Consider the following 25,494-nt stretch of genomic DNA (forward strand, 5'->3'; position numbering starts at 1 on the left):
AAGCATCAGTGACAGCAGGGGCCAGACAGACCCTTACCTCCCAGTGGCTGTTCTCCTGCTTTATGTAACCTGAATGCTGTTTCTATGGAAGCCGAAAGGACATTGGGACTGGCAGTATAATCAGCTGTCTAACCCATAAGTGCACACATCCCAAACCAATTATTCAAATGAGCTTCCCAACCAGGTTCTGCAGAAAAGGCCAGATGGCTAGATGTCTGTGGAGGCAGCTCCCCATCTCTGTCCCTGCAAGCAGCTGAACAGCATTTCAAAGTTAGAGTGGATAGAAAGTTGATTTTAATAATTGATTCTATGGTGAACACAGGCCTCTGAGGAGTCAGTAATCCAGAATTAGTGGCTGAGGAGTCTGAAGGAGCAAAACAATGAGATAGAATGAAGAACATCATCATTTCTGGTCTTGGTTCCTAAACCACTGCCTGAATAGTGTCAATTCTCCGTGTAAGATCCTTCAGAGGCTCCCTGTTTCCCTAAGCTCTTTAGCCTAGATTCAAGGCCTACACAGGTGTTCCTGAACTTCCTTCTCCACCCATCTTCCACCGTCCACCTTGCCCCTTCTGCATTTCACCCCTACCCAATCCTATTCTCTGGCCTTCCCAGGCTGTATCCATTGCCCTAAACCCACCTTCTGATGTTCACATTGTGTCTTTGTTGGCACTTTGTCTCTGCTTAATAAATATTTCAACTAAATTGTTTATTCCTTCCTAGCTTAGATTCCTAGGGCTGCTGAAACAAAGTACCACAAACTGGGTGGCTTAAAACAATAGGAATTTACTGTCTCACAGTTCTGAGGCTAGAAGACCCAAATCAATGTGCTGGCAGGGAACACTTCCTTCAAAGGCTGTAGGGAAGACTCTGTCACATGCTTCTCTCCTAACTTCTGGCAGGGGCTGGCTGGAAATCCATAGCATTCTCTGCCTCAGGGGTTACCTGGCCTTTTTCCCTCTGTCTGATTATGTCCAAATTTTCTCTTTTTGTAAGGATAGCAGTCATATTGGAGTAAAACCCACCCTACTCCAGTATGACTTCATTTTAACCTGCCTAATTCCATCTGTGATGACCATATTTTCAAATAAGGTCAAAATTCTGTGGTAGTGGAGATTAAAACTTCAGTGTATCTTTTGGGGGGACACAATTCAATCCATAACACCTCCCTTTTTTCCTTCTCTTTCCTTCACTCCTCCTTCACTTCCTTCCTTCCCTCAAATGTTCACCAAGCACATACTTTGGACCATCACTGGAGCTATGAGATCAGCTTTGCCTGTATGTTAGTGTTTGAGGAGTTCCCAGTCAGAATTGAAGACAGCTGCTCTGGTAGAGGAAATGCCAGGTGTTTGTGGATCATGGAAGAGGCGTACCCTAACCCAGCATGAGAGTTGGGGTAGAGGAGTCGGGGAAAACATCCTAAAGGTGATATTGCATAAGATAAACATTGAATGTTGAGTAGGAGTTAGCAGGAGAAGAACATGGAAATATGTTCTAAGCCAAAGGAATAATAATGTTAAATAACAACAGTGATATTAATAATAATAAACATTATTGACCTTATTTATACAAGCTGCTAGATACTCTTTCGAGGGCTTTATATGTATTTTCACCCCTGGAGATTTAGTAGGGTGATTGATCACACTCCTGCTCCCACTCTCATCCTACTTCTACCAACTTAGAAGCAAATGTGGGCATCAGAAAGAGTGAGGTCAAAATATGAGTTTTGACCCCAAAGAATTGAAAATAGGTGTTCAAACAAAAACCTGTGCATGAATGTTCATAGCAGCATTATTCACAACAGCCAACAGTAGAAACAATACAAATATCCACCAGTCAATGGATAAGCAAAGTATGGTATATCCACACAATGGAATATTATTCAGCCATACAAAGGAATGAAGTTCTATCATATGCTGCAACATGGATGAGCTTTGAAAACATTATGCTCAGTGAAAGAAGCCAGACACAGAAGGTCACATATTATATGATTCCATTTATATGAAATAGAATTGGCAAACCCACAGAGACAGACAGAGAGATTAGTGGTTGCCAGGGTCTGGGGGAGAGAGAAATGAAGAGTGACTGCTTAATGGGTGCAGAGTTCCCTTTAGGGATGCTGAAAATGTTCTGGAACAAGATAGTGGTGCTGGTTGCACAACATTGTGAATTTACCCAGTGTCACCAATGGCAAATTTTACGTAATGCATATTTTACCACAATTTTTTAAATGATACAAAAATTAGCTTTACTATTTATAAAAGCTGAATTTGGAAGGGATGGCTTATATCTGCAGCCAAAATCCTTTTACTTTACCCTGAAATTCAATTTCTCCTATAGCCACAGGCAGAGCAGGAAGTGAGTGGCCTCTCAGAAGGCACACTACATGGCAGAGAGGCCAAACTGTACTTTTTTCTGCAGGTTTCCAGATCCAAAAACGATGTGCCTGGAGGGACTAGGCTAGGTGCCACTCCTTTTCTCTTATTCACCAATCAGATAAGCTCCATTATTTTCTTTGAAGTGAAGGAAGGGCCTTTTTTTTAACTTCTGGGGACTAGAAGTTCTGTCTTTCCATAGGCATGAAAGCAGTGGAAGGTTCCTTCTAACAACCTCATGAACCTATGAGGTAGGTTCTTGTATTATCCTCCTATTACAGATAAAAATACTGAAGCACATGGAGAGGTTAACTAATTTTCCTAAGCATCCACGATTAGTAAATAGAAGATCCAGCAGTGAAACCCAGAGAGCCTGACTCAGAGTCCAAGTGCTCTGGAGTGCCCAAGCCTCTGAGTGAGCAGGAATCCTTGGGGAATGCCGTGTGGTCTGGTACACTGGTGCACCGGCTCAGGGCCACAGTCTAGAGAGCCCAGTGCATGCAGTGCCTTTAGGTACCAGCTAAGAGAGCAGGCAGAGGCTTGTGACTTGGAAGAACTGCCTTTTGGCAAGTGGCTCATAGGTTGTAAAATATGCTAGCCTTGTACGGTAAACAGATTGGGGACCGGTGCAAGAAAAGCTAGAGTAAAGAAGTGGGGTCAGGTGGTGCGATGGGCGCTCAGTGGCAGAATTCTCACCCACCATGCTGGAGACCCGGGTTCGATTCCCTGTGCTTGGCCATGCAAAAAAAATTTTGAAAAGTGGGGACTAGATTGTGGAGGAACTTGAATGTCATACCAAGGTCAGACCGGAAGAATAAGCTAACAGGTGTGCAGCCCTTATCTCTAACTAGGTTCTGCCCTAAGCATTTTACATGGATTACCTCCCTTAGTTTTCAAAACAAACCTCTGAGGTAGGTACAAACCCCAATTTGCAGATGAGGACAAAGGTACGGATAAATTAAGCCACATAGCAATAAGTGGTCAGGACATGATTCTATCCAGAGCGGGTGGGTCCAGAATCCACACTCAGAATTATTCATCTAAGCCATTTCTCAGCCTTGGACCAGGTGGGCAGGGGTCTTGTGTGCTCCCAGATCTTATGAAAATCTAAAAGGCTTTTCTTCCTTTTTGTGTTTCTTTTGCCCTTTTGCACTTAAAAAATTGAAGTACCTAATTTCTAGCCCCGAGAGCCAGTGCACTCTGTTAGAAAATGTCCCACCTCAGGCCTTTAAAAATGATTTTTTTTCTTCTTGTCAGCATTCTTATATAGAGAAAAATAATCCAGTGTTTCTGGATTCAACTTCCAACTCTACCCTTAATAACTGCATGACCTTGGCAAACTCCTCCTGCCCCTTTGGCCTTAATTTTCCCATCTTTGAAATATGGAGGTTAGACTTTATGAAATCCTGGGTCCTTCCTGCTGGTGAATGGTTCTAAGAATCATTTAAGTAGCAGTGCTGGAAATTCCCCTTAACCCAGTGTTTGTTGCTGCTAAGCAGGAGGCAGAAAGGAAAGAAACTGGATTTCTGAAATATATGCCCTATCTAGGAAGAGAGCAGGGAGAAGGCACTCTCACACAGCTTCTCCTTATCTACTAGGAATCATTTCTGGGAGAAGGGGCCCAGCAGGTTGAGAGTTGGATATGATCCCTTTCCAAGCATGATCTGAGCCACCCCCTCCCCTCAGCCTCCATCCTGCCATCTTGCCAGGAAGGCCACCATTAAAAGGTAAAGACCTTGCTGACCGTTGGAAACCTGAGTGGTAATCCTGGATTTGCTATGAATGCATGCAGTAACCCTGGGCAACTTTGCCTCAAGTGTGCGTACAGTTTGTGCTCTGCCCAAATGCTCTTGGTCAAGGGGCAATGGAGGCTGCATCTCTGCTTCCAATATGAAGTCTTGTCAGAGCAAGTAGCATTATTTTGTACTTCACCCAACCAGTGGGGTACCTGATTGTGACATGTCAGCCAGGGGTGGGGGGGAGGGACTTTTTGAAAATTTTCATAAAGATACCCTTTGTGCTATTCCCCATTTAAGACCAGTTTTCCCTCTTTAAAAACAAGGTATTTGGAACCATACCAGCATCTCACATGAAGGACAGTCCCTCTATCAGTCTCTGACCTGACTCCCAGGACTGCTTGGAGAGAATTGAATGGTGGCTAAGAACATGGGATTTAGAACTGGGCAGACTACATTCAAGTTCCACCTCTGTCACTTGTCCTTATCAGACTACAGACAAATTAATCTTTCTGAGCTTACACTTATACAGTTTCACTAAAAGTCTACTGTGTACCAGACATTATGCTAGCACTGAAAACTCAATAGCAAATGAGATGGATTCTGTCTCTGCCCTTCTAGAGCTTTCAAGCTTTTGAGCAAAAAAAAGTGAATTTGTCAAAGGTCACAAAGCTACTCAGTGGCAGATTTGGAAATCAAACCCAAGTCTTTCTGATTTTCAAGTTTATACTCCTATCCATCCTCCTTTCTACTTCTCAACACTGGTCACAGATATCTCCTTGTCGTGATGCGCTAAGAAGGGATGTGAGGGAAATGCTTTAAATACCTTGGTGGTGATGACAGAGAGTGGTGTGTTATGATTATCTCTTGTGCTTGGTACAAAGGACCTTGCCTACTATCTTCCATCTACATGCTGACAGAGCTCACCCCATCTCCTAAGAATTTTGCAGAGGCTGTTGATGACAGATTGTCTGGCACGCTGACACTAGCCAATCAATAGAACTGGAAGGTGCCTCAGGCCAAGGGCAATTGAATCTCAAACTTTTAGTGGCATCAAATAAAGCAATATTTATTTTGCTTTTGGTGTAAATATACTTTATCCAATCCATCCCGTTGGTAATGCTGAAAACCTGCTATGTTTAGGGGACAATTGGACACGTGACCTATACATCTCTGCTTGTCAATGCCACCCTCCCAGGAGCACACAGCCCCACAGTGCTCAATGTGAGATTGATTTGAAGTCACCAAGATTGCCTTTTTCTCTACATTCCTTTAGCAATGATAAAAGGAAATCATAAAGAGGGGAATTGAAATCATTGCTCTCATTCTAGCCGCCATTACTGCAACAGGGATGAAACACAATGTCATTTGAATAATATTCTCTGGAACCGGTGTGTCTCTGCCATTGATGGAGGAGGAGGAAACAGGACAGGGAAAGAAGCCAAACTGGGAAGATCACATAGATTCTTGGATAGCTAAGAAGACCCCAGAAGGTCATCGTGAACCATTCTGGAACCAACAAGACCTGGACTTGAAGTCAGCTTCACACCCTAGTAGTTGTCAAGTGACAAGGTCAAACATCTTAGATTTTATTTGCTCATTTATAAAATAGGGATAAATAATACCTACCTCACTTGGTTATGGTCAAAGTGTCTAGCATGCACAGGTGCTTAAATATTTTTCAAAATATGTGTACAGAAATTGCCTACACTTTATTTGCAAACCTGCAGGGTATACCCTCATGTATTTGTGCATTTATTCACTCACTCGTTAATTCGATAGCTATATTAAACCTTCTCTGCACCTGGGTTTATAGTAGATAATGTTATATTATAGTAGAGAATATTACCTCATAGTAGATAATGGGGTCGGGGCAGGCAAGATAACTCAGACACATTTCCTGACCTTTTGGAGCTCACAGTCTGGAAGAAAGTAAAGATACTCAAGAATAACTCTAACACCAGAGAAAGAAAGTATATATTTTGCAATCATATGCAAATATGGCCTCCATATATTTGCATTTCCTAGAATGGTCCTAATGCCCAATATTCTATCCTATTGACTCATAAGTAGCCCCAGTCTTGCAAGGCCATGAGTCTGATTTTGAGCTCATGCAGAAATTTCATCTTAAAAATAAATAACAGAATAGAAGACTACCAAGGAGAAAAGGTTGGGCAGAGATCCAAGATTTTGTACTCGCTGACTCTAGAGGGCAATCATAGGAGTGAGCGCTTGGCGTCTGAAGGTCATCTCATCTATTCCCTTGTCTTTTTTCTGGTTCTGAAATAAATGAAGAGAAAGAGTCTGTGCAGCCCTGGCCTTTGTGCACCCGAAGCCAGTCGAGACGCATGCACAGGAAACTTGTAGTCTGTTAGAAATATGTACAATCTCTGACCATCAACACTTCCCTGACTTTGCACATGCTCTGCCTAGAATACTCTCTCAGGTCTTGACTTTTAGCAAATTGCCTTTCCCCTCAAGGCTCAGAGCTCCTTGTGAACTCATAGAGTTAGGAATTGGGCCCCACACAAATCTGAAAAATGCATCCAATTGGTGTTAAAATATTGGTATTCCTTGACTCTTCAGAGTTCTTTTAAAAATAGTGTCAGCCCTTTTTTTCTAGAGTTGTTTTCTTTGTTTTTTAACTTAACTTTATTGGAAATGTGTGCTTCCTTAGAATCCCTGGCTCTGAGGGTAAAGATCAGTCACTGATGCTTTAGAATGACATAATGAGAAAACTGGAAAGATCTCTGTGAATGAAGAATAACCCCCTCATTGTACGAGAAGAGTACAAAGGCCAGGGAGGGGAAATGACTTGCCCAAGAAGACACAGCATATTGGAGGCAGGGCTTGAAATAGTGATCTTTAGTCAGGGCTCTTGCTTCTTCAGTAAGATGTTTTGTTTAGTAAATGCCCACCTACTGATAGACCAATTGCCATTATAAGTATATTCTTAAGCCCAACAAGTACCCAGCACAGGTAGTTCTCACTGAGGAGTTTCACAAGTGTTTTAGCTTCTAAAGAGTTCTGTAGGCTCAATATCTGGACCAGTGGTTCCCTCTGCTTGATGGCCAACCACTGGGAGGTAGACAATATGCAGCTCACTGGAGTCTTCTATAAGTTAGCCCGTAAGGCCATTTGGTTAGAGATGCTTCTAGTTAAAGTAACAAGGACTGACTCCAGCACTCAAGCAAAAAGGGAATTCATAGGAAGGGACTTTGAAATCAACCAAAAGCTGAAGGGCAAGACTTGGCAAAATGAATATTTAACAAAATAGCTGTATGGGGCAGAAATAATCCATGGCAGCTCTGCCACATAATCCATCCAGCAACCCAGAATCACTTATTCCCAAGGTTAAGTCTGGGGCAGGAGTGATCGTTTCTTACGCATGGGCTCCTGCTCCCAGGTCACAAAGGGGGATGACATGGCTCATCTGGCTCCTGTGATGGGAGACATGGTGGTAGAGTAACCTACCTGTTCCCCAACGTCCCTAATCTAATCGTTAGATGCTAGGCATTCCCCGGAGAAAATGGGCAGATGCTTGCCACAGAGAGTATGAAACAGAGCATGAATTTGAACTCAGATCTGTCTGATTCCAGACTAGAGGAAGAGATGGGAGGTTATCCCTGACCACTGCTATCCATTCCAGCTTCCTATGGACCACGAACCTATTAGTCTATATCACTTACTTAGGATGCAGCATAAAATAATTAAGTACAATAAAAACAGCAAAAGCATTTTGAACTGCTATTATGTTCCAGAACTTGTGTTAGGCTAAGTTCATTACATATGTCTTCTCATTTATTAATCCTATAACACTGTCGTGAATTATAAAGTAGACATGAACTCAAGATTGATCTTCTTTTTCCCATTAGACTATATGTTTCATTAGGGCACAGGACGTCTCTGATAATCACTGTATCCTAGTAGCTGCTACCTTGAAGCTTAGTATATAGAAAGTTCTCAATAAAACCTTGTTGAACTGCTATATTTGCAGATGTCCTTAAGCTAATGCCTGCTCCTTAATTTACATATTGCTTGTGCTGGTTTGAAACTGTTATGTACCCCAGAAAACCATGCTGTTTTAATCCAGTCATGTGGGGGAAGACCTATTGTTGGGTGGGACATTTTGATTAAGCTGTTTCCATGGAGATGTGACTCCATTAAGGTGGGTATTAATCAGCTTCCCCGAGACCTTTAAGAAGGAAACATTTTGGAGAAAGCCCAGGCACAAACATTTGGAGATGCAGACAGAAACGCCCTGTGAGATGCTAAACTAAGAAATGAAATCCAGAGTTTGCCCTGGAGAAGCTAAGGAATGACCCACAGATTCTTAGAAAAGTCACTGGAATCAGAAGCTGAAAACAACAAACCAGAAGCAAGGACCAGCAGATGCCAGCCACGTGCCTTCCCAGCTGACTAGGTATTCCAGATGCCAGCCACCTTTCCTCCTAGAAGTTATCCTCTTGTTGGTGCCTTAGTTTGGACATTTTCATGGCCTTAGAATTGTAACTTATAACTTAATAAATCCCCTATGAAAATCAATTTCTTGTATATTGCATTCCAGCAGCTTTAGCAAACCAAAACATTCCTCAAAGGCAGAGTTCACTTAAACTGTCGGTTTCCCAGGAGGGCTTAGGCATTGAAGCTGGGTAGACCTGGGTTTGAATTTAGCTCCTCCACATGCTATCTGAATGACCCTGGGCAAGTTTCAGATCAGTGTGTGTCCATCCATAATTACTCACAAGCATAGTTATAGAGCAGAACAAAATGTTTAAGAAATGCATATGTAAGTCTGTAGTTCAAAACATTAATCACAACATTAAATGTTTCCTTTTTGAAAGATAATTTAGTGTGGTTAGAGGAAGTAATGAGAGTAATTGTTAAGATTTTACACTCTGAGAATTAAGCTGACCTGAACACAAATTCTAATTCTGCTGCATAGAAGCTCAGTGACCTTAAGGAAGTTGTTTAATTTTAAAAATCATTTTCTTATCTATAAGTGGAAATACAGGGCTTTAACAAGAGACATGTGAAGAATGAATAAGATTATCCCTGTAAGGGCGTATAGTAAGTGCCCATTAAACACTAGCTACTGCTACCCTTACAACTGTAAATTCAGAAAGAAAAGGTGGCAGGAAAGGCATCATAAGTCTAATGTGGTTCTCTTTGGGTGATAGGAAGATGACGTTACTTTTTTTGTTGTTCTTTTCTACTTTCTAAAGTGACAACTCATTTTTGTTCTATAAAGTGATTTTACAATCAGTCAAAGCTCTTACCAAGTAACTTTACTTCTGAGAATTCTACTTCTGTTGTAAGGAAAAATTCTGAAATATGAAAACAACTTTAGTAATAGAAGTATTCAACAGTGCATTTTTTAAAATAGTGAAGTACTGAAAACACGTAAATGTGCCATAATGGGGAAATGACAGATTCATACAATGGAATAATATGTCATATTATAACACTACTAAAATGGCAGCTCTAAAGTGTTTAATAACAAAGAAAAATATTCAGATTGGAATGGCAAGTGAAAAGGGAGCACATTTCCAAGTTCCAGTTCAGGAGGTTACTGGCCTGGTTAGGAGAGTGAGCATTAGTGACCCCTCTCTTTAGAGCAGAGAATTATTGGTATCCAGGCATCACTGTTCTCATAGAAATACTGGACAGCGGGTTCACTGCAATCTTTCAATCTCCTTTCCACTGCAGTGGGGGTGTGGGGAGAATAGTCCCAGCTAAAAGAGCTCTTAAAAAGCTTGTGGTTCAACTCCCCTTCTCCATCTGTACTTGAGAAAACTTAGGCCTAGAAAGAGTAAGGAACTAGCTCAAGGACACACAGTAAGCCAGCTGCAGAGCAGGGGAACTGAACTTGATGGTCTTGCCTCCACATCCCATGGGACATTATCCTCACACTCACATGGTATGGATTTCTCAGCCAGCCTGACTCTAGGAAACCAGCAAGGCTAGGCAAGACCTCTGATGAGATCCGCCTGTGGAGTCAAAAGATATTCCTGGAAATTGTCATATTATTCTTCTCTAGCTTTTACTCAGGACAGAAACAGCACTGTGACAGGAAGCATGGCTCTTTCAGTTCCCCTGGGGGACTAAGGTAAAAGACATCTGTAAATAGGAAGCTGACACCCTGTTGTGGTCATCAGCAGCTCTGTAAATCCACACATACAGCTAAATTTCAGGGCTGGGTGGTGGAGAGGAAAAAGTATAAAAATATGCACATACCTAGAGGACTTGAATTAAAGTCCAAGGCTTAAATTTCCGGGCGTCTGGAGCCTTCAGTCTTTATCTGTGTGCCTACTCCAAAGGAACTGTTTGCTCAAGAAATTTGTTTCCCGCAGTAGACTGCGAGCTTTCTGAGGGCCTTAGAAGTTTGACTTGATTCCGCTTTCTAATCTGAAGCACACCCCAGGACCTGACATACTGTGTAGACTCGAGTCAAGTGAGGTAGGAGAAAAAGGGAGGAAGAGAGCAAGGAGGCTAGATTTATACCGTTTCTTTGAGAGCAGAAATATAAGGATGAGCCACAGATGCTCATGGAATCCATGAAGCCCTGGATGAAAAATCCAGATGACCTAGCTTTAGCCACAATTCTAATAGCTGCTACTGTGGAAGGAGTCCAGGCTAGAGGGCTAAATACTTAACAACAGTCCCAAATCAGTGTACAACTGATGTCTTTAAGTGCCAAAACCCATTTAAAAGCCTTATCCTGGTGCCCAATACATGGTAAACATGATTGAATAATAGTTATTATTATTAAAGGGGCTAAGAGCTCAAGGTCTGTGGTCAGACTGCTTGGGCACCAATACTGACATCACCTCTTTTCATGAGTCAGTTGTTTATAATGTTTCTGTGTTTCAGTTTTCACATCTGTAAAATGGGAATGATAATAGTACTTCTCTCGTAGGGTTGTTGTCAGGATCAATTCAATAAAGTCTTTAGTTCTTGGGACAAAGTAGTGTCAGACAATGCTTGTTGCCTTGACTGTGATGATGTTGTAACCGGCTAGGTAGGGCTGCCTCTGCTCCTGCTCTGCAACCAATAGGAATCCGTTTTGGTCCTTGGTTGCTCTAAACACGACAATGCAAAGACAAAATAATGCAAACTCCTTGCCAGTACACCCTTCACATTTCACCTCATCTCCCTTTACAGCTTCATCATCACCACCACACCCTTACCACACACCTATGATCCAGCCAAACCCAACTGCTAACCATTTCTCCAATATTCCGGGTGGTTTCACACTTCCTTTCTTTGCTTGCGCTGCTCTTTCTGCCCCTAATGCCTGGGAAAATTCCGCCTGTTCAACAAGACCCAATTCAAATAGCTTCTACTTGGTGAAAACTTTCCTCACATTCGCCCACAAAACGTTAGTTATTCTCCTATAGGTTCCCACCATGCTTAGGTTAAGCATTAGGGGAAAATTATTATTTACCTCCCATCCCCATCCCAGCCATCTTTAAGGAGAAGAGGGTTCCCAGTAGGGTATATTATTTTGCTAAGAAAGGTGATAGGTGGGAATGCAAATTTAATAAGCTGAAAGGGGATTAAATTGTTTTGCTCAAGAAAATAGAGAGAGAGGCTTGGTGTATAAAATGGGGCAAGAAAAATAGTGAGCTCGAGAAGAAAAAAGGAGGCAATATGGGGCAAAGACAAAGGAGAGAAGGATATGGCTACCATTGGTTTAGAATTTGGGGTAAAGAGCAGAATTTTATTCTATAGGCCATGGAGAACGATAAATGAATCTTGTTCAAGAAACAAAATGCTGGATCTGTGTGGGAGACTCATTCTGGAGATAGAAGAATGGACTGGTGAGGAGGAAATGGGATGGTGAGACTAATTTGAACTGTGAGCAAGCACAGTTGTTTGTGGAAACTGTACCCCAGCCTGGGTGGCCTGGAGAGAGCCTAGAGTGTGTATCAGCCCAGGGGGCAGAGGCATAGGAACAGAGCCCTGGAGCAGGCATCCCTTCCCGAGTATGGGCCCAATCTTGGGCAGATCTGGAGGGAGAAGAGAAGGAGGGAGAGGAAGAGAACCCGAGGTCACAACTGCGCTTGCCCTAACGAAGTTATTTAATGTGCCCCAATGAGAGCTAAGAATAGAGAAGGTGGATAGGATTGGTTTCACTGAGAAGGTGATATTTGAATGAAGATTTGAAATAAGTGAGAGAATTAGTTACTCAGAAATCTGGAAGAAGAGGATTTGAGGCAGAGAGAACAGCCTGTGCAAAAGCCGTGAGACAAGAAGCACCTGGTAAGTTAGAAAACAGTAAGGAGGCCAATAATTGACAGAGAGAGAGAGCGGTAGAAGCTGAGATTATAGAGGTTAGGAGCTGACACATGGGCCCCTGTAGCATGTCTACAGACTTTGCTTTTTATTCTGAGTGTAATAGGGAACTATTTAGGCAGAGGAAGGAAATGATATGTTTTAAGAGGCTCACTCTGTCTATTGGAAAGTAAGTGATGAAGTGAGGTGGTAGCAAGAAGACAAGGTAGAATAGTATTACAATACTCTGAATCTTGGTCCAAATTCAAGGTAGTATCCGTGGAGGTGATAAAAGAGGATTGGATTCTGGCTGTATTTTGAAGGTAGAAACAATGGATTAGCTGGAGGTGTGAGACAGGAGAATGACACTTTGGGTTTGGGCCTGAACGTTTTTCTACTGCTTTGTGTAGGAGAGGTACATTTATCTATGGGTCTCGATGTGTGAACTCTGAAGTAAGATTGCTCCCCAGAAATATATTTGAACTCCTCTGTGACTTATTTTCTTCATCTGTTAAGTGGGAATTATACTGACAATAACCTAATAGGGTTGTTGAAAGCATTGAATGAATTAAATACATGTAAAGTACTTAGAACTATCTCTGGGAAAGTTGAAGAAGCTTGGTTTGTCCTGTCAATATTGACTTCTGCTTTGCGTACTGCCTAGGTGCTCTCTGATGGGATTTGACCTGAATCGTCACTGGCTGGATCCCTCCCCATGGGCCCACCCAACTCTTCATGGGGTGAAACAGCTCATCGTCCAGATGTACAATGACCCTGTGAGTACAAACTTATCCACATTTGACAAGGTTCTTTGGTCACAAGCCAAAGAATACAATTTGAACTAGTTTAACCAAAATGGAGAATGTATTGGAAGAGTACTGGGGTATTTCAGATAATTGAAGACTGTAGACTGGTCTCCACACACAGGGAACATGACTATCAAAGGCCATCCATTGGTTCCCATGGCTAGAGAGTGATCTTTTCTCATTTTCCAGTTCCAGTTTTTAAAAAAAAAATTCTCCAGAAAGAACTGTGATTGGTCTAGCTTGGAGGAAATGTCAACCGTTGGGCAAGTAAACTCTGGCGCTGGAGACAAGGATATATAAAGACATTGCAGCGTCCCTAGAACTACATGGTTGCAGTATGTGTGAACCTGTTCCTAGAGAACAAGGCCTGCTATTCCAGAACAAAGAAGGGAAACTGGGCAGACAGGACAATGGGTATCCATACCGAGTCTCCTCGTAAGGGCAAGCTCTTACCTGTAAGAAATAGGAGAGGCCTTGGGATTTTGTAGATACCTTTGAGAAGGGAAGACTATAACAATCATTCTATCTCTAAAGAGCTAGTGAGAATGGGCAGGACAGACCTTTTCCAGGTAGAGGACAAGTGGTGGGGCCTATAGAGAAATGCAACTTTTTAACAATTAGAGCTGGCTTAGAATGGAGTGGGTGTGGGAATTTTGCCTTATTTAAAGTGTTCAACTGGAAGCTGAATGGCACTGTCAAAAATGGCATAGAGGAGACTAAATTGGAAGACATTCTGATGAAATTATATGTGTCCCTTCCAACTTTGATGACTGTAATTTTATTACCCCTTGACTATCATCAGGTGATGGATGTTGATTGGTAAAATATCACAAGTTCCAGAGTTGGGGTACTGCAGAGATGCTCCCATGTAACTCATTATACTTAGTCTTTTTGAAGACACTAATAGAATATATGCTGAATCAATGAACAATATATATTGATCAGACAGGAACTTGTACTTAAAAATAAAATGGATGGATTAGAGCAAGGATCCTTAGGTACAATGTAGTAATCTGGGTTCTGAAGCTTAAGTGTTAATTTGACACTCCTACCTGAACTTTGTTTTCCTATGTCCTTTAATAGCATACACCTGCTGTGTCAGAGTTTGAACAGCCATAGCTCTAATAGATTTGCCCCCTTTTCCAACTCATCCTTTCTGTCTGTAAAGGAAGGTGTCCACTATGCTCATCAAATCCCTTTATTACCCTGAACCCTCGATGCCATCCCAATCAGCTTTTCTTGAAGAGAGAAACTGCTTCTGATTTTCTTAGGCAGTCTTTGTAGTCTGCTGTGTCCTGTCCTCCTTCCACATTCTGTGTTGACTGCAGATTACCTCACAGAATCAGGATGCCTCCTTCTTCTGTTACCTCTCCTTAAAGAGACCAGTCCCAACATTTTTTTTTTTCTGATCTGATGGTAGATATTCAATGATTGTTTGTTGAATTGTATCATATTGTACATGGCCAATCCTATAATATGGTTTATAGATACAAAACAGTTATTCACAGAGGGGACAATGAGGCATGGGGAAAGAATAGACACTGGTCCAGGAGGAATGATAGAGTGAGAACCTTTGAACAAAGTGACATTTTAGATGCATCCCTTATGAGAGGACTGGTGGGTGGGTGGGTGGGAGGGAAGCTTTGAGGTTGTTAAAAAGGAAGCAGCCTCAGCCAGCCCTTGCCATCATCAATTAGAAGTTATTGATTTGCTCACAAACAACTGGCACTCATTTGTAAGTCATGTTGCAAAACATAGATTGGGAAAGACAAAGTAATACAGATATTAGGAAAATCTTTGTGTCCAGAAATAGGTTGATCATCAGCTGGTTCAATCTTCATAAGCGCACCATGGATGCTGAGTTACGTGTGTAAATCATTTTCTCCCTGAAAATCCTTCTCCTTTACACCACAAGTAAGGACATAGAGCATTAGCATAGGAGTCAAGCTGACCAGGAATAAGATCCCAGCTCCTGCCCTCTTTCTCTCCCTCTCTTCCTCCTTCCGTCTTTCCTTTCCCATTTCTTCACTCCAATCTTTCCTTACTCCTTTTCACATATTATTTTCCAGTGGTTTCTATATACCAGGTATTGGAGTTTAGTGAACAAAACCATAGCCTTTGCAATCTAATGAGAAAATAGAGGTTCAATAAGGAAATGCTGATAAACACAAATTTACAAATTGTGTCAGCGGTTACAAAAACAAAGCACTAAGTGTGACTTATAAGTAAGGTCCTAGTTGCCTGGGGCAACAGATATAACTGATTTATATCTGTTGTCCTGGAATATTTATTGCACCTTTCACTCTAAAAATGTCCTGCTTTCAGGTGGGCCACGGTGGCTCAGTGGCAGAGTTCTCATCTGCCATGCCAGAGACCTGGGTTCGATTCCCAGTGCCTGCCCATGCGAAAAAAAGAAAAAAACAAAAAGTCCTGCTTTCAATAATAAATTATGTGAAAGCACATAGCACAGTACATGGTACAGATCTTCATCAAACATTATTTGATATGATCTAGATTAATTTTCAGATGTCACTGTGTCCAGTTGCAAACACTGCAGTGTCCTGAAGTATTGTCCCCAATAGCTTTAAAGGTGTTTCCACTTCTGACTTCACTGTCAAATACATAATCATAATCACTCAACCCAGAGCCATCTGAACTGCTAGGACACTTTCTGGAATTGTTTTGAAATGCTCACAGCCTCACTACTTCTATCTGGGTGGACTTCTGCACACGGAATCAGTAAGCAGAGGGAAACTGCAAAACTCAACCTGGACTCCTCAGAGTATTGGGCACATCAGAGCTGGTGCCACCCTTACAGAGCTCACAGCCTGGTTGAAACAAGCATTTTATAGACAGTTTTTCTAGGTGCAGCTATGGATGGAGGCATGAGGGCCATGGAGACCCATAGAAGAAGCTCAACCCAAGAGGTAACACCTGAGCTGATTCATGAAGGCTGTTCAGAGCAGGAAGGGCATTTCAAACAGAGGAAAGAACATGTTCATCTACCTCAAAAGGAAAATATATTCAGAAGACTGAAAGTTGTTCAGGATGGCTGATACTGAGGGCAGAGAGAGAGGCAAAAGGGAATTATGATATATGGAACAATCTGGACTTTATTCTGTTGGGAATGGAAAGCCACTGAAGGATGTTCAGCAAGAAAGTGGCAGGATCAGATTTTCATTTCAGAAGCTTCTGGTGCCTGTTAGGATGGGTGCTAGAAGCTGGGAGACCATTAGAGCTTGTCGGCATAGAATTATAAAAGATGAGGTAGAGTCCGGGAATTTTTCGGAGGAAGACATGGAAGACTTAGTGACTGTGACTAATGAGAGGGGAAGAGTCTTGGATGATACCCAAGGCTTTGGCTTGGACAGTGGGGTGAAAGGTAGTACCCTTCCTAAGATGGGAACCCGGGGAGAACAGCAAGTATAAAGACAAGGGGTGCATTCAGCTTTAAAGGCTCAGTTAGAAGTTGAGCAGGAGTGATATGTCTGGTCTGCACTGTCAGTCTACCGGAACAAGCTCTTCTTGTGTCCTTCTAACCTGGTCAAAAGAGTCTACTGTCCTTGTGTTTAGGCATTTATTTCAAAGCCTGCATTCCTAGCCCTGTGCTCACTTAACCCTCTCAGGGATACTAGATGTTAAATGGTGATCTCGACAAAGGAGTGCTTAGCCCAGAGGACAACATTGGACTACTGATATCATGAGGTGTTTCCTGGTCCACTCCCATGATAACTCCACAGCATTGCCCTTGATTACTAGCTGTGATTGAGAGCCTCCTGGGACCAATTCTGGCTGATTCATTTTAGAGTCCCCAGAGCCAGCAGGGACCTGACTTTGATCAGGTGTTGAACATAAATGTTTGATGAATGTTTCATGGATGACGCAAGCCCACAGCATCAGTGATTTTGTTTTAGAAGACTCTCTTGATGAAGAGAATTAACTAAACTATAAGCCCCACCCCAATCTCATCTTCCCCTTGAAGGGAGTGGTAGTTTGAAGCTGAATATACCCCAGAAAACATGTTCTTAAATTTAGTCCATTCTTGTGGGTGTGAATCCATGGTAAGGAGGAATTTTTGATGAGGTGACTTCAGTTGAGGTGTGACCCAATTCAATTGGGATGGATCTGAATCCTATTACTGGGGTCCTTTATAAGTGGAGTGAAATTTAGACAGAAGGAAAGCCACAGAAGGCATGAAGCTGGGCATAGACGAACCTGGAAGGGAGAGACCAGGAGATGATGCTAAGTTTCTTACCATGTAACACAGTGCTCTGAGATGATGAAGCCCATGCCCTGGACATTGTGGGGAACCTGCCCACCATCCTGATGCTTGAAGAGGGTGGAGCCCACAGCCCACTGTTTAGAGAGAGCATGACCACTGCACAAGAACTTGGAAGGGTGGGGCTGCCACTTCATCAGTCCCAGATGACAAAGCATCGTTTCATGGATGACTCTCAGACCTTGAAATCTTATGGAGTATCCCTGCTGGGTTTCAGAATTGTTTGGGAACTGTGACTTCTACTTTCTTTCCAATTTCTCCCTATGGTTATGGGAATATCTATCATATGCCTGAACCTCCATTGTGTATTAGAAACAGATAACGTGTTCTCTAGGTTTCACAGGCCCACAGGCAGAGAGGATTTCTACCCCAGGACAGCTCACACCCATAAGGGATTTTGATGAGATTTCGTACTAAGCCTTGCTTCTAAAATGACTTAAGGCTTTTGGGATATTGTGATGGAATTAATTTATTTGCATATAGGAAAAACATGTGTTTTGGGTCCAGAGGATGGAGTGTGATGGCTTGAAGCTGTTTGTACCCCAGAAGAACATGTTCTTAAATTTAATCCATTCCTCTGGTTGTGAACATATTATAAATAAGAATTTTTGATGAGGTTACTTCAGTTAAGAAGGTGTGGCCCATCTCAGTGAGGATGGGTCTTAATCCTATTTCTTGAGTCCTTTATAAACAGAGTGAAAATCAGAAAGACAGAGAGAAAGCCATGGAAGCAAGACGCTGGACACAGAACCAAGAAGAAAAGGGAAAAACTAGGAGATGCCACCGTGTGCCTTGCCATGTGACACAGGAGCCAAGCAAGGATTGCTGGCAGCCAGCCCCAGAATGCCACAGTTTTGGGGGAGGAAGTATTGACTTGATGATGCCTTGATTTGGCCTCAAAACCATAAGCTAATAAATGCCCATTGTTTAAGCCAACCCATTTCATGACATTTGCTTGAGCAAACTAGGAAACTAAAACGGAAGGTATCCAGATTCTGCTGCCACCGTCGTGTGCCCTCCTTTGATTAAGGCTCTGGTATGTGGGCACACAGCTCTCCTGGGTTCCCCTGCGATCTCCAGTAATTTTCCTAAACTCCCAGGACTGAACCCTAAGATGGCATCACCCACTCTTACTCTTATGGCACAGATTTCCAGTTGTCTTCACTAACTTGCTCCACTCCTGGATTCGGTGCTCACACTATTTAACCCACTATTGAAATTAGTTTTCTCCAGCTGCCAAGGGCCAGCTTTCCATACCCTTTGTCTTCCCAGTATCTAACCTGTTCCCACCATCCGAACATCTCCTGTTCAGAAGCTGCTTTTAGACATATCACTACTTTTAGTGATAGATGAGACCAGGAGAGCTAGGTTCCAACTTTGTTCTACATCCAGGTCTTCCCATCTGATTTTAGGTCTAAGAGCTCAACTTCTGTTCTGGGTAATTAGCACCAGAAATGACACCACCTTTCAGGTGAAAGCTTATTCCCTATCATAGGAGTTGAGCTGTATCCTGACATTCACACCATAGATTGTGGCAGTGGCTTCACATCAAACAACATGCCACACAACCATACATAGCCAGACAAACCAGACACAGGGGCCTCCTCTTGCACCTACGTCCAGTTGCAGTGTTAAAAAGCTAATCCCAGGGGGTGCAAGGGTAGTTCAATGGTAGAATTCTTACCTGCTGTGCCAGAGACCCAAGTTCGATTCCCAACCTGTGCACCCCCCGCAAAAAAAAAACCCAACCCAACAAAAATTCAGCAAAATGGTGCTGCAAAAATGGGATACTCAGATGGAAAAAGAATGAAATGTGACTGCCATACAGCATGCAAAAAAGGAAAAAAAAGTTTATCCCATTTGTGGATGAGCTTCCTAGGACCATCCGTCTGTAACTCTACTAGCATTAAACTATGTAATATGAGATATATGCAGAGAAGTATTTGGTAGAGCTAAAGAAAAAGTACCTGTTGCTTTCAAATTCTGTGTGAATGCAGCATATAGTTTTTGACACTATTAATACCATCATGTGCAAGACCCTCAGGTAACCTGTGGGGTTACAGAAATCAGTGGGGTAGGGTTCCAGTCCAGGAGGAACTCATAATCTGATGAAGAGGTTGGACTCATGTGGACAATTTTAATTCAAGACATCTAAGAAGTATACATAACAGAGGGGCAAATGCAGTGTTTTGGGAAGATGGAGCTGAAGGAGATGAATCCAGTGAAGGTGGGGGTGATAAAAGGAGGTTTTGTTGAGGAATTTGCATTTAGATTGAGACTTTAGAGGCGGATAATACTTCAACAGGTATATATGGTATGGAGGAGAAGGATGGTTACAGGTAAGGGGAGAGGGCATTCCAGGAAAAGCTGGTCAATGAAATTAGACTCCAGCTGTTGGGATTGGTGTGAAGGAATTATTACAAGGAGCAATGAGAAAGTAGTTTGAGAGGCAGTTGTGAGGAAGTACCTGGAAGTGTTTGAATACTGGGCCAAGGAAATGGGCTTTTTCTATGACCCAATGCTCCCTTCTCACTAAAATCAGTCTTAGGGCCTCTTTTAAATATATTTTTTTTTTTTTTTTTTTTTTTTTTTGCATGGGCAGGCACCAGGAATCAAACCTGGGTCTCTGGCATGGCAGGTGAGAATTTTGCCACTGAGCCACCATCGTACCACCCTAAATTGATTTTTAATTGAATTAAATATCATGATTAAAAAAAATCAAAGCAATGAAACGAAATGCAGCTTATCAGGAGTATTCTGGTACATACCCCTCTCTCAGCCTTGAGGATCAGCGTAGTCAATAGAAAGTCTTCAAAGATTTTTAAGGAAGAGAGAGATATGTCAATGAATAGCATTTCCATCCACTCAGTCTCCCAGTCTAGAAACCCTAGAGTCATTCTAAAATTTGAATCCCACTAGGTCTCTCTCCCCTTTCAGTGACTCTCCAATTCCTATGGGATAAAGGCCAGTGCTTCTTGGCGTGCTGTTCAAGGACATGTCCGATTCATTTCTGTATCCTCAGCACCTAATTCAGAAAATGGTACTCAAGAGAATATTATGTGGAATGATGCTTGAACAGATGAGTAAAGAATGTATGCTTTAGAAAATTACTAAGTTTGCAGTTTGTAGTATGAATCAAAGGAAGTGAGACCAGTAGGAAGAAGAGAGAGAGATCAGTTAAGAGTTCATTGCAATAGTCCAGGTGAAGGACCATAAGGTCTGAACTCAAGAGTGGAAAGAGATGTTTATAAGAAGAATCCATAGGATCTGACTGTGGGAAGTGAATGGGTCTCCTCCTGCCCTCTGCTTTGCACCCTGAGGCCCCCAGAGTGTAACAGTAGCTTCTTTAAGAGACTTCTGTGCTCTGGGGTGATTCCCCTACCTCCTTTTTTAGAGGAGAAAGGCCCTCCTTAGCTGCAGTCTATGTTGCTATAACAACTTGGCTGCATCTCTTTTAGACAGATCCATTTCCTTAAATCATTTAAGGAAAATTAGCTGCCATAACAACACAGAGCAGCTTTTTAAAATAGAGCAACACAGGGTTGGGTTTTTTTTTTTTCCTTCTTTCCTCCTGTAGCCCTCAAGATAAGCTGCTCTCTTTCTGTCAAGTAAATAAATAAATTATTACACATTTACTTGACCAGACAGCACCTGAGTGATCATAACCTGACAGCCTTTTCCTTTGCTGGAGGGAGGGGTACACCTGACCTTGGGAAAACACTGGGGGCAAGAGGTAGAATATTGGGAGAGCCCTGACCCACCTCCTACATGCACACTTAGAGGTAAACTTGGATAGCAGAAGTCCACAGTTATGGCATTTTGGGTGAGATAATTCTTTGACCTCTGTGGCAGTGCCACCCCAAGTGAAAACCACCTCCTAGAGTATCTGCACGCTTTCTCACTGAGGTCTCTGGAACTCTGCAATCTGGGCTGTGTTTCATCCCAATGTCTATGACTTTATTATCCTGGGGTCCCCTGCAGGGGGCAGTTAAACTATGTGGGCTTTTCTCTGTGGCACCAAGAAAGGCTAGGAATGCTAAATCCCCTGCCAGAATGGCTGAACTACTAACTTGCTTAGTGCCCTTAGGCAAGTCATTTCTCCCTCTGCCTTACCTGTACTTTGTAGCCATTGAAGGATGATCTACAAAGGGGCCTCCTAGCTCTGACTGTGTAATCTTGGAGTGTCTGACTGCTCTAGTGCATAATGCACTGATGATGAGGATTTCCATGACAAGGCATAAAGTTCTGGTGGCTGCTAGGGAAGAACAGCCTGGATTGAATGTCTATGAATGTGCTTGGACATAGTAGATAATCAATAAATATTAGTTCCCTAAGCCTCAGTGTGCCCAAAAATGTAAGAGAGAAAAACAATCCCCAACTTGCCTATCTCACAAGTTGTAGACATACAATATATGTGACTGAAAAACATTTTATAAAGGTGAGTGAAGATTATTGTTAAGGGCATCGTCTGCCCTGGGGTGAAGTAGAGAGGAATGTTGAAATATCCAGAGGACAGCCAGCTGCTGGAGGTTTCATAGGAATAGATTTAATGCACTCACACCATGACCACACATCACATACACAGTTCTATGCAAATATTTTTCCATTCTACTAATATGGTCCAGGAAACCAGCAAATAGCCACTGAAAGGAAAAGACCAAGGGGAGTAAAGACCTTCAGTAAATAGAATATTGTACAGTGGGCTCTGAGAACATAGGGTGCTTTGGGTTCATGAAATTTTTTCATTCCTACAATGGTTTGAGATGGTATATAAAACTTTAAGGAATTTTAAGAGAGATCATTATTTTTCTAAAGGGCAACTTCTCCAACTTGTGATAAAAGACCTGGTTTTAAAAAATTCTCTAGGTTATAACTTTGACTCTCTGGCAGAAATCAAGGTAGAAAGATGGATTTCTTACTTCAGAGTAATATTCCTGTCAAGTTGATTTTTTCCCTCAATTTCTCTAACATCTTTTCATCCTGAAAGATTCTGGGTACTTCTTACAGACTGGCTAGATACATTCTGTTTTAACTGCATGGGGATCAGCAAAACTTCTAGAAGGTTCCCTTTGAGCCAGGTCAATTAAACTCTGTCACAGTTCTCTCTCTGTAAAAATGGGGGTAACAATGCCTACCTCATGGGATTAGATAGTATATATATAAATAACCTTCGATAGTAGGTGTATGAGAAATGGAGAGAGAATTATTTGATGCATTAGGCAGGAAAGAAGAAATCCCCTCAACACCTGGAATTAACATCTGAACAAGGTTTTGAAGAATGGTTAGGAATTTGCATGTAGTTGAAGAGGGTGAAGAGTATTCCAAGCCAAGAATGACAGTCATTCTCAAAATCTTGCTTTCCCTCAACACTTTGGACCACAGTGAGCTTTCATTTCTTTGTTCTTCTATAGCTTTTACTAGACTTTGCATTTTTCACACTAATGATTTATCTCATAAACATTTATAGAGTGTTTTGCATGTACTTGGTGCTATAGTACCATCTCCTGTAGTGGTAGGTTCTATTTTCTCAATTAAATTGCAAATTGCTCCTATGCAAAGGATCTGCCTTCACCTCCCTACTACCCTGGACAGGACCAGACACTCAGGGGAAGCTCAATGGGAAACTCTTAAGCCATTGCTTGATTAAAACACAGTATCTCCAGAAGAGTAATCCTTACAGGCATCCACAGAGCTGTAACACCCTTGGTTAAAGCGCACATCATCTGTGTCTTAGTGATCATTTCTTGCCTACCACCATTAGCCATGCACTTCTCAAAGGCAGGAGCTCTTTCTTACTCATCGTGAGTTTCCATCATCTGATAGAGTTGAACACTTAGTAGGCTTTCCATCAATGCTTGGGGAAATCTTGATAGCTACTTCATGCAACTCGTTGTTTCCCAGTAAGACAGCACTGAGATATCCTAGAGAAAAGCCATTGTTCTCAACTTCCAAACCTCTCCCTTTCTCTCCCATTCTATTGCATTGCCATGGACTCATCCTTTTATATTTTGCATCTGCTGATCCTCCCTCACAAGGAGTTCCCACACATGAAATATTTTCTCAGGGTCATAAATTCTGAAATTCTGGAATGTTAGAATCCCACCATGTAGGGTTTCCATCACAATCCCACAACTTCTAAAATTCTTCTCTTCATTCCCTTTCTGCTGTCAATGTCTATTCCACTTAGCCCTAGCTTCTAAGTTAGACCATTTGCTTTACCAATTTCTGTATACCATGGTCATCCAGTTTTCCAAGCCATATAAGTTTAAAGGGAATCTCTGTGAGCAGCATCCAGACATGCCTGGAATAACCTCTTTCCAGGTACCCAACCATTCCAGTTATTCTTCTTTTTCACCTCCAGGCCATCTCTTCCAGCAACTTTTCCAACTAACTTAACTCATCCATTTCTTCTGCATCCAGCATACTCTTCCCCTTTTGTGCCCCTGGCCTGAACAGATTAGGGTATACATATAGCCTGCTACCCTCATTAGGAATTCAGCTGAGCAGGCCTACAATAGAGCACAGGTTGCATTCTAGGGTGTTTTATGTCCAACATATGTGGAACTTCTCTGGGAGTTATTTTTGTTTGTTGCTGTTGGGAGGATCTCAAGCTCAGGAAGAATTCATGCTGGTACATCAAATAGCATTTCAGAAATTGGCCTTAGCCATGGGAAATCAAGTAAGCCAGATGCCTAATTAGTCCATTATTTACTATGGTGGAGAGAGCTGAATTCTGATGAAAAAGACTAGACTAATCATTGCTTCTAGCAAGAATTGAACTGTTTAACCTTTCATCAGGAATTCTCCCCTACCCCCATCCCCAAAATACTATTTAATGCCCAATGCCCAGTTAACCCTATACTGGTCCCAAGTGTCTGGCTGTGAGATAGATGTCTTATCAGCGTGGGCATAGTCGGACTTCTGGCCAATGAGCCTTTTCTGCTCAGCAAGGTCATTCCAGGCTTATGCTGCTTGCTTTCACTCCAAGACCAGTAAAATCTATAAATAAATATATAGCTTCCCTATAACCTTCAAAAGAAGAAGTCATTTATTCATCCATCCATTCAACAAACACTTCCTGAGCCCAGGCGCTAGACACCAGAATACAAAGGCAAATAAGAAATGGTCACTTCTCTAGGGAACTGATAGTCTAGGATAGAGCATTTATTTTCAAACTGTGTTCAAAAATATTCCAAGGGGTCTGGGGAAACCCTTCGCCCAGGGCTCTCCTCCATTTTAATCAGAGTAGCATAATTTTGGTTTAAGAGCTTAGGCTCAGGCCTAGGATTAAATCCCAGTTTAACACTCAACTCAATCCCAACTCAGTAGCTGTGTTACCTTGGGCAAGGTGCTTAACCTTTATATGTTTCATTTCTTCATTTTAAGAAGTTATTGTGAGGATAAAATGAAATGATGCATGTTACTTGTATGAAGCACCATGCCAGGCACATAATATATTCTCAAAAAAAATGTTAAATATCATTAGTATAAGGAATGTGTTTGCATAAAGGATTTGTAGATCATAGAAAGTTTGCAAATCCCTGGTCTGAATCTCCTAAATCAATGATTGTAGAACAGGGTGGTAAATATTATCATGGAGGAGGACCATGCAGGAAAAGCAGGGTCATCTGAACTAGACTTAGGGTCAGTCAAGACTTAGGGAGGTGACCTCTGAGATGAGTTTTGAAGGAAGAATAGTTGTTCAGATAAAGCCTGGGGGAAAGTGGAGCAATAGGCACTTAGGAATAGCCAAAAGGAACAGCATTGTGAAGACACAGATGTTAAACAGCTGAATGTACTTGGAATTATAAGGAGTTTGATGTGGCTGACCTGGAAGGAGCAAGGGTGAAAGGACCAGGAGGGTAGGCTGAGTGGGAGGCAGAGACAAATCACAGAGAGCCCTGTGGGCCACCTGTATTAGTCAGCACTTGAAATTAGCCATCACACTACCCCAGGAAGCTTGGACTTGATCCTGAAAGCCCTGGGAAACTAAACTTCAGGAATCAGGGAGACTTAGAATT

At 42.1% G+C, this 25,494-nt stretch overlaps 1 protein-coding gene and 1 long non-coding RNA gene across 4 annotated transcripts in view; one reads left to right on the forward strand and one right to left on the reverse strand.

Moving 5' to 3' along the window:
- LOC143674264 (BEN domain-containing protein 5) overlaps nucleotides 1-25,494 on the forward strand; it is a 1,810,590-nt gene that overhangs the window by 1,660,960 nt on the left and 124,136 nt on the right. For all 3 annotated transcript variants that reach the window (XM_077149723.1, XM_077149722.1, XM_077149726.1), the window contains exon 9: nucleotides 13,053-13,164. In XM_077149723.1, the coding sequence (XP_077005838.1) occupies nucleotides 13,053-13,164 (112 nt within the window). The remainder of the gene's footprint in view (nucleotides 1-13,052; nucleotides 13,165-25,494) is intronic.
- Nucleotides 277-23,538, reverse strand: LOC143674269 (uncharacterized). Its single transcript, XR_013170986.1, has 3 exons — nucleotides 23,270-23,538; nucleotides 20,242-20,282; nucleotides 277-364 (listed from the first exon to the last, which is right to left on the reverse strand). It is a non-coding gene; the product is annotated as an uncharacterized LOC143674269 (long non-coding RNA).

This window comes from Tamandua tetradactyla, chromosome 2 (genome assembly GCF_023851605.1).
Source record: "Tamandua tetradactyla isolate mTamTet1 chromosome 2, mTamTet1.pri, whole genome shotgun sequence".
Classification (NCBI taxonomy): domain Eukaryota; kingdom Metazoa; phylum Chordata; class Mammalia; order Pilosa; family Myrmecophagidae; genus Tamandua; species Tamandua tetradactyla.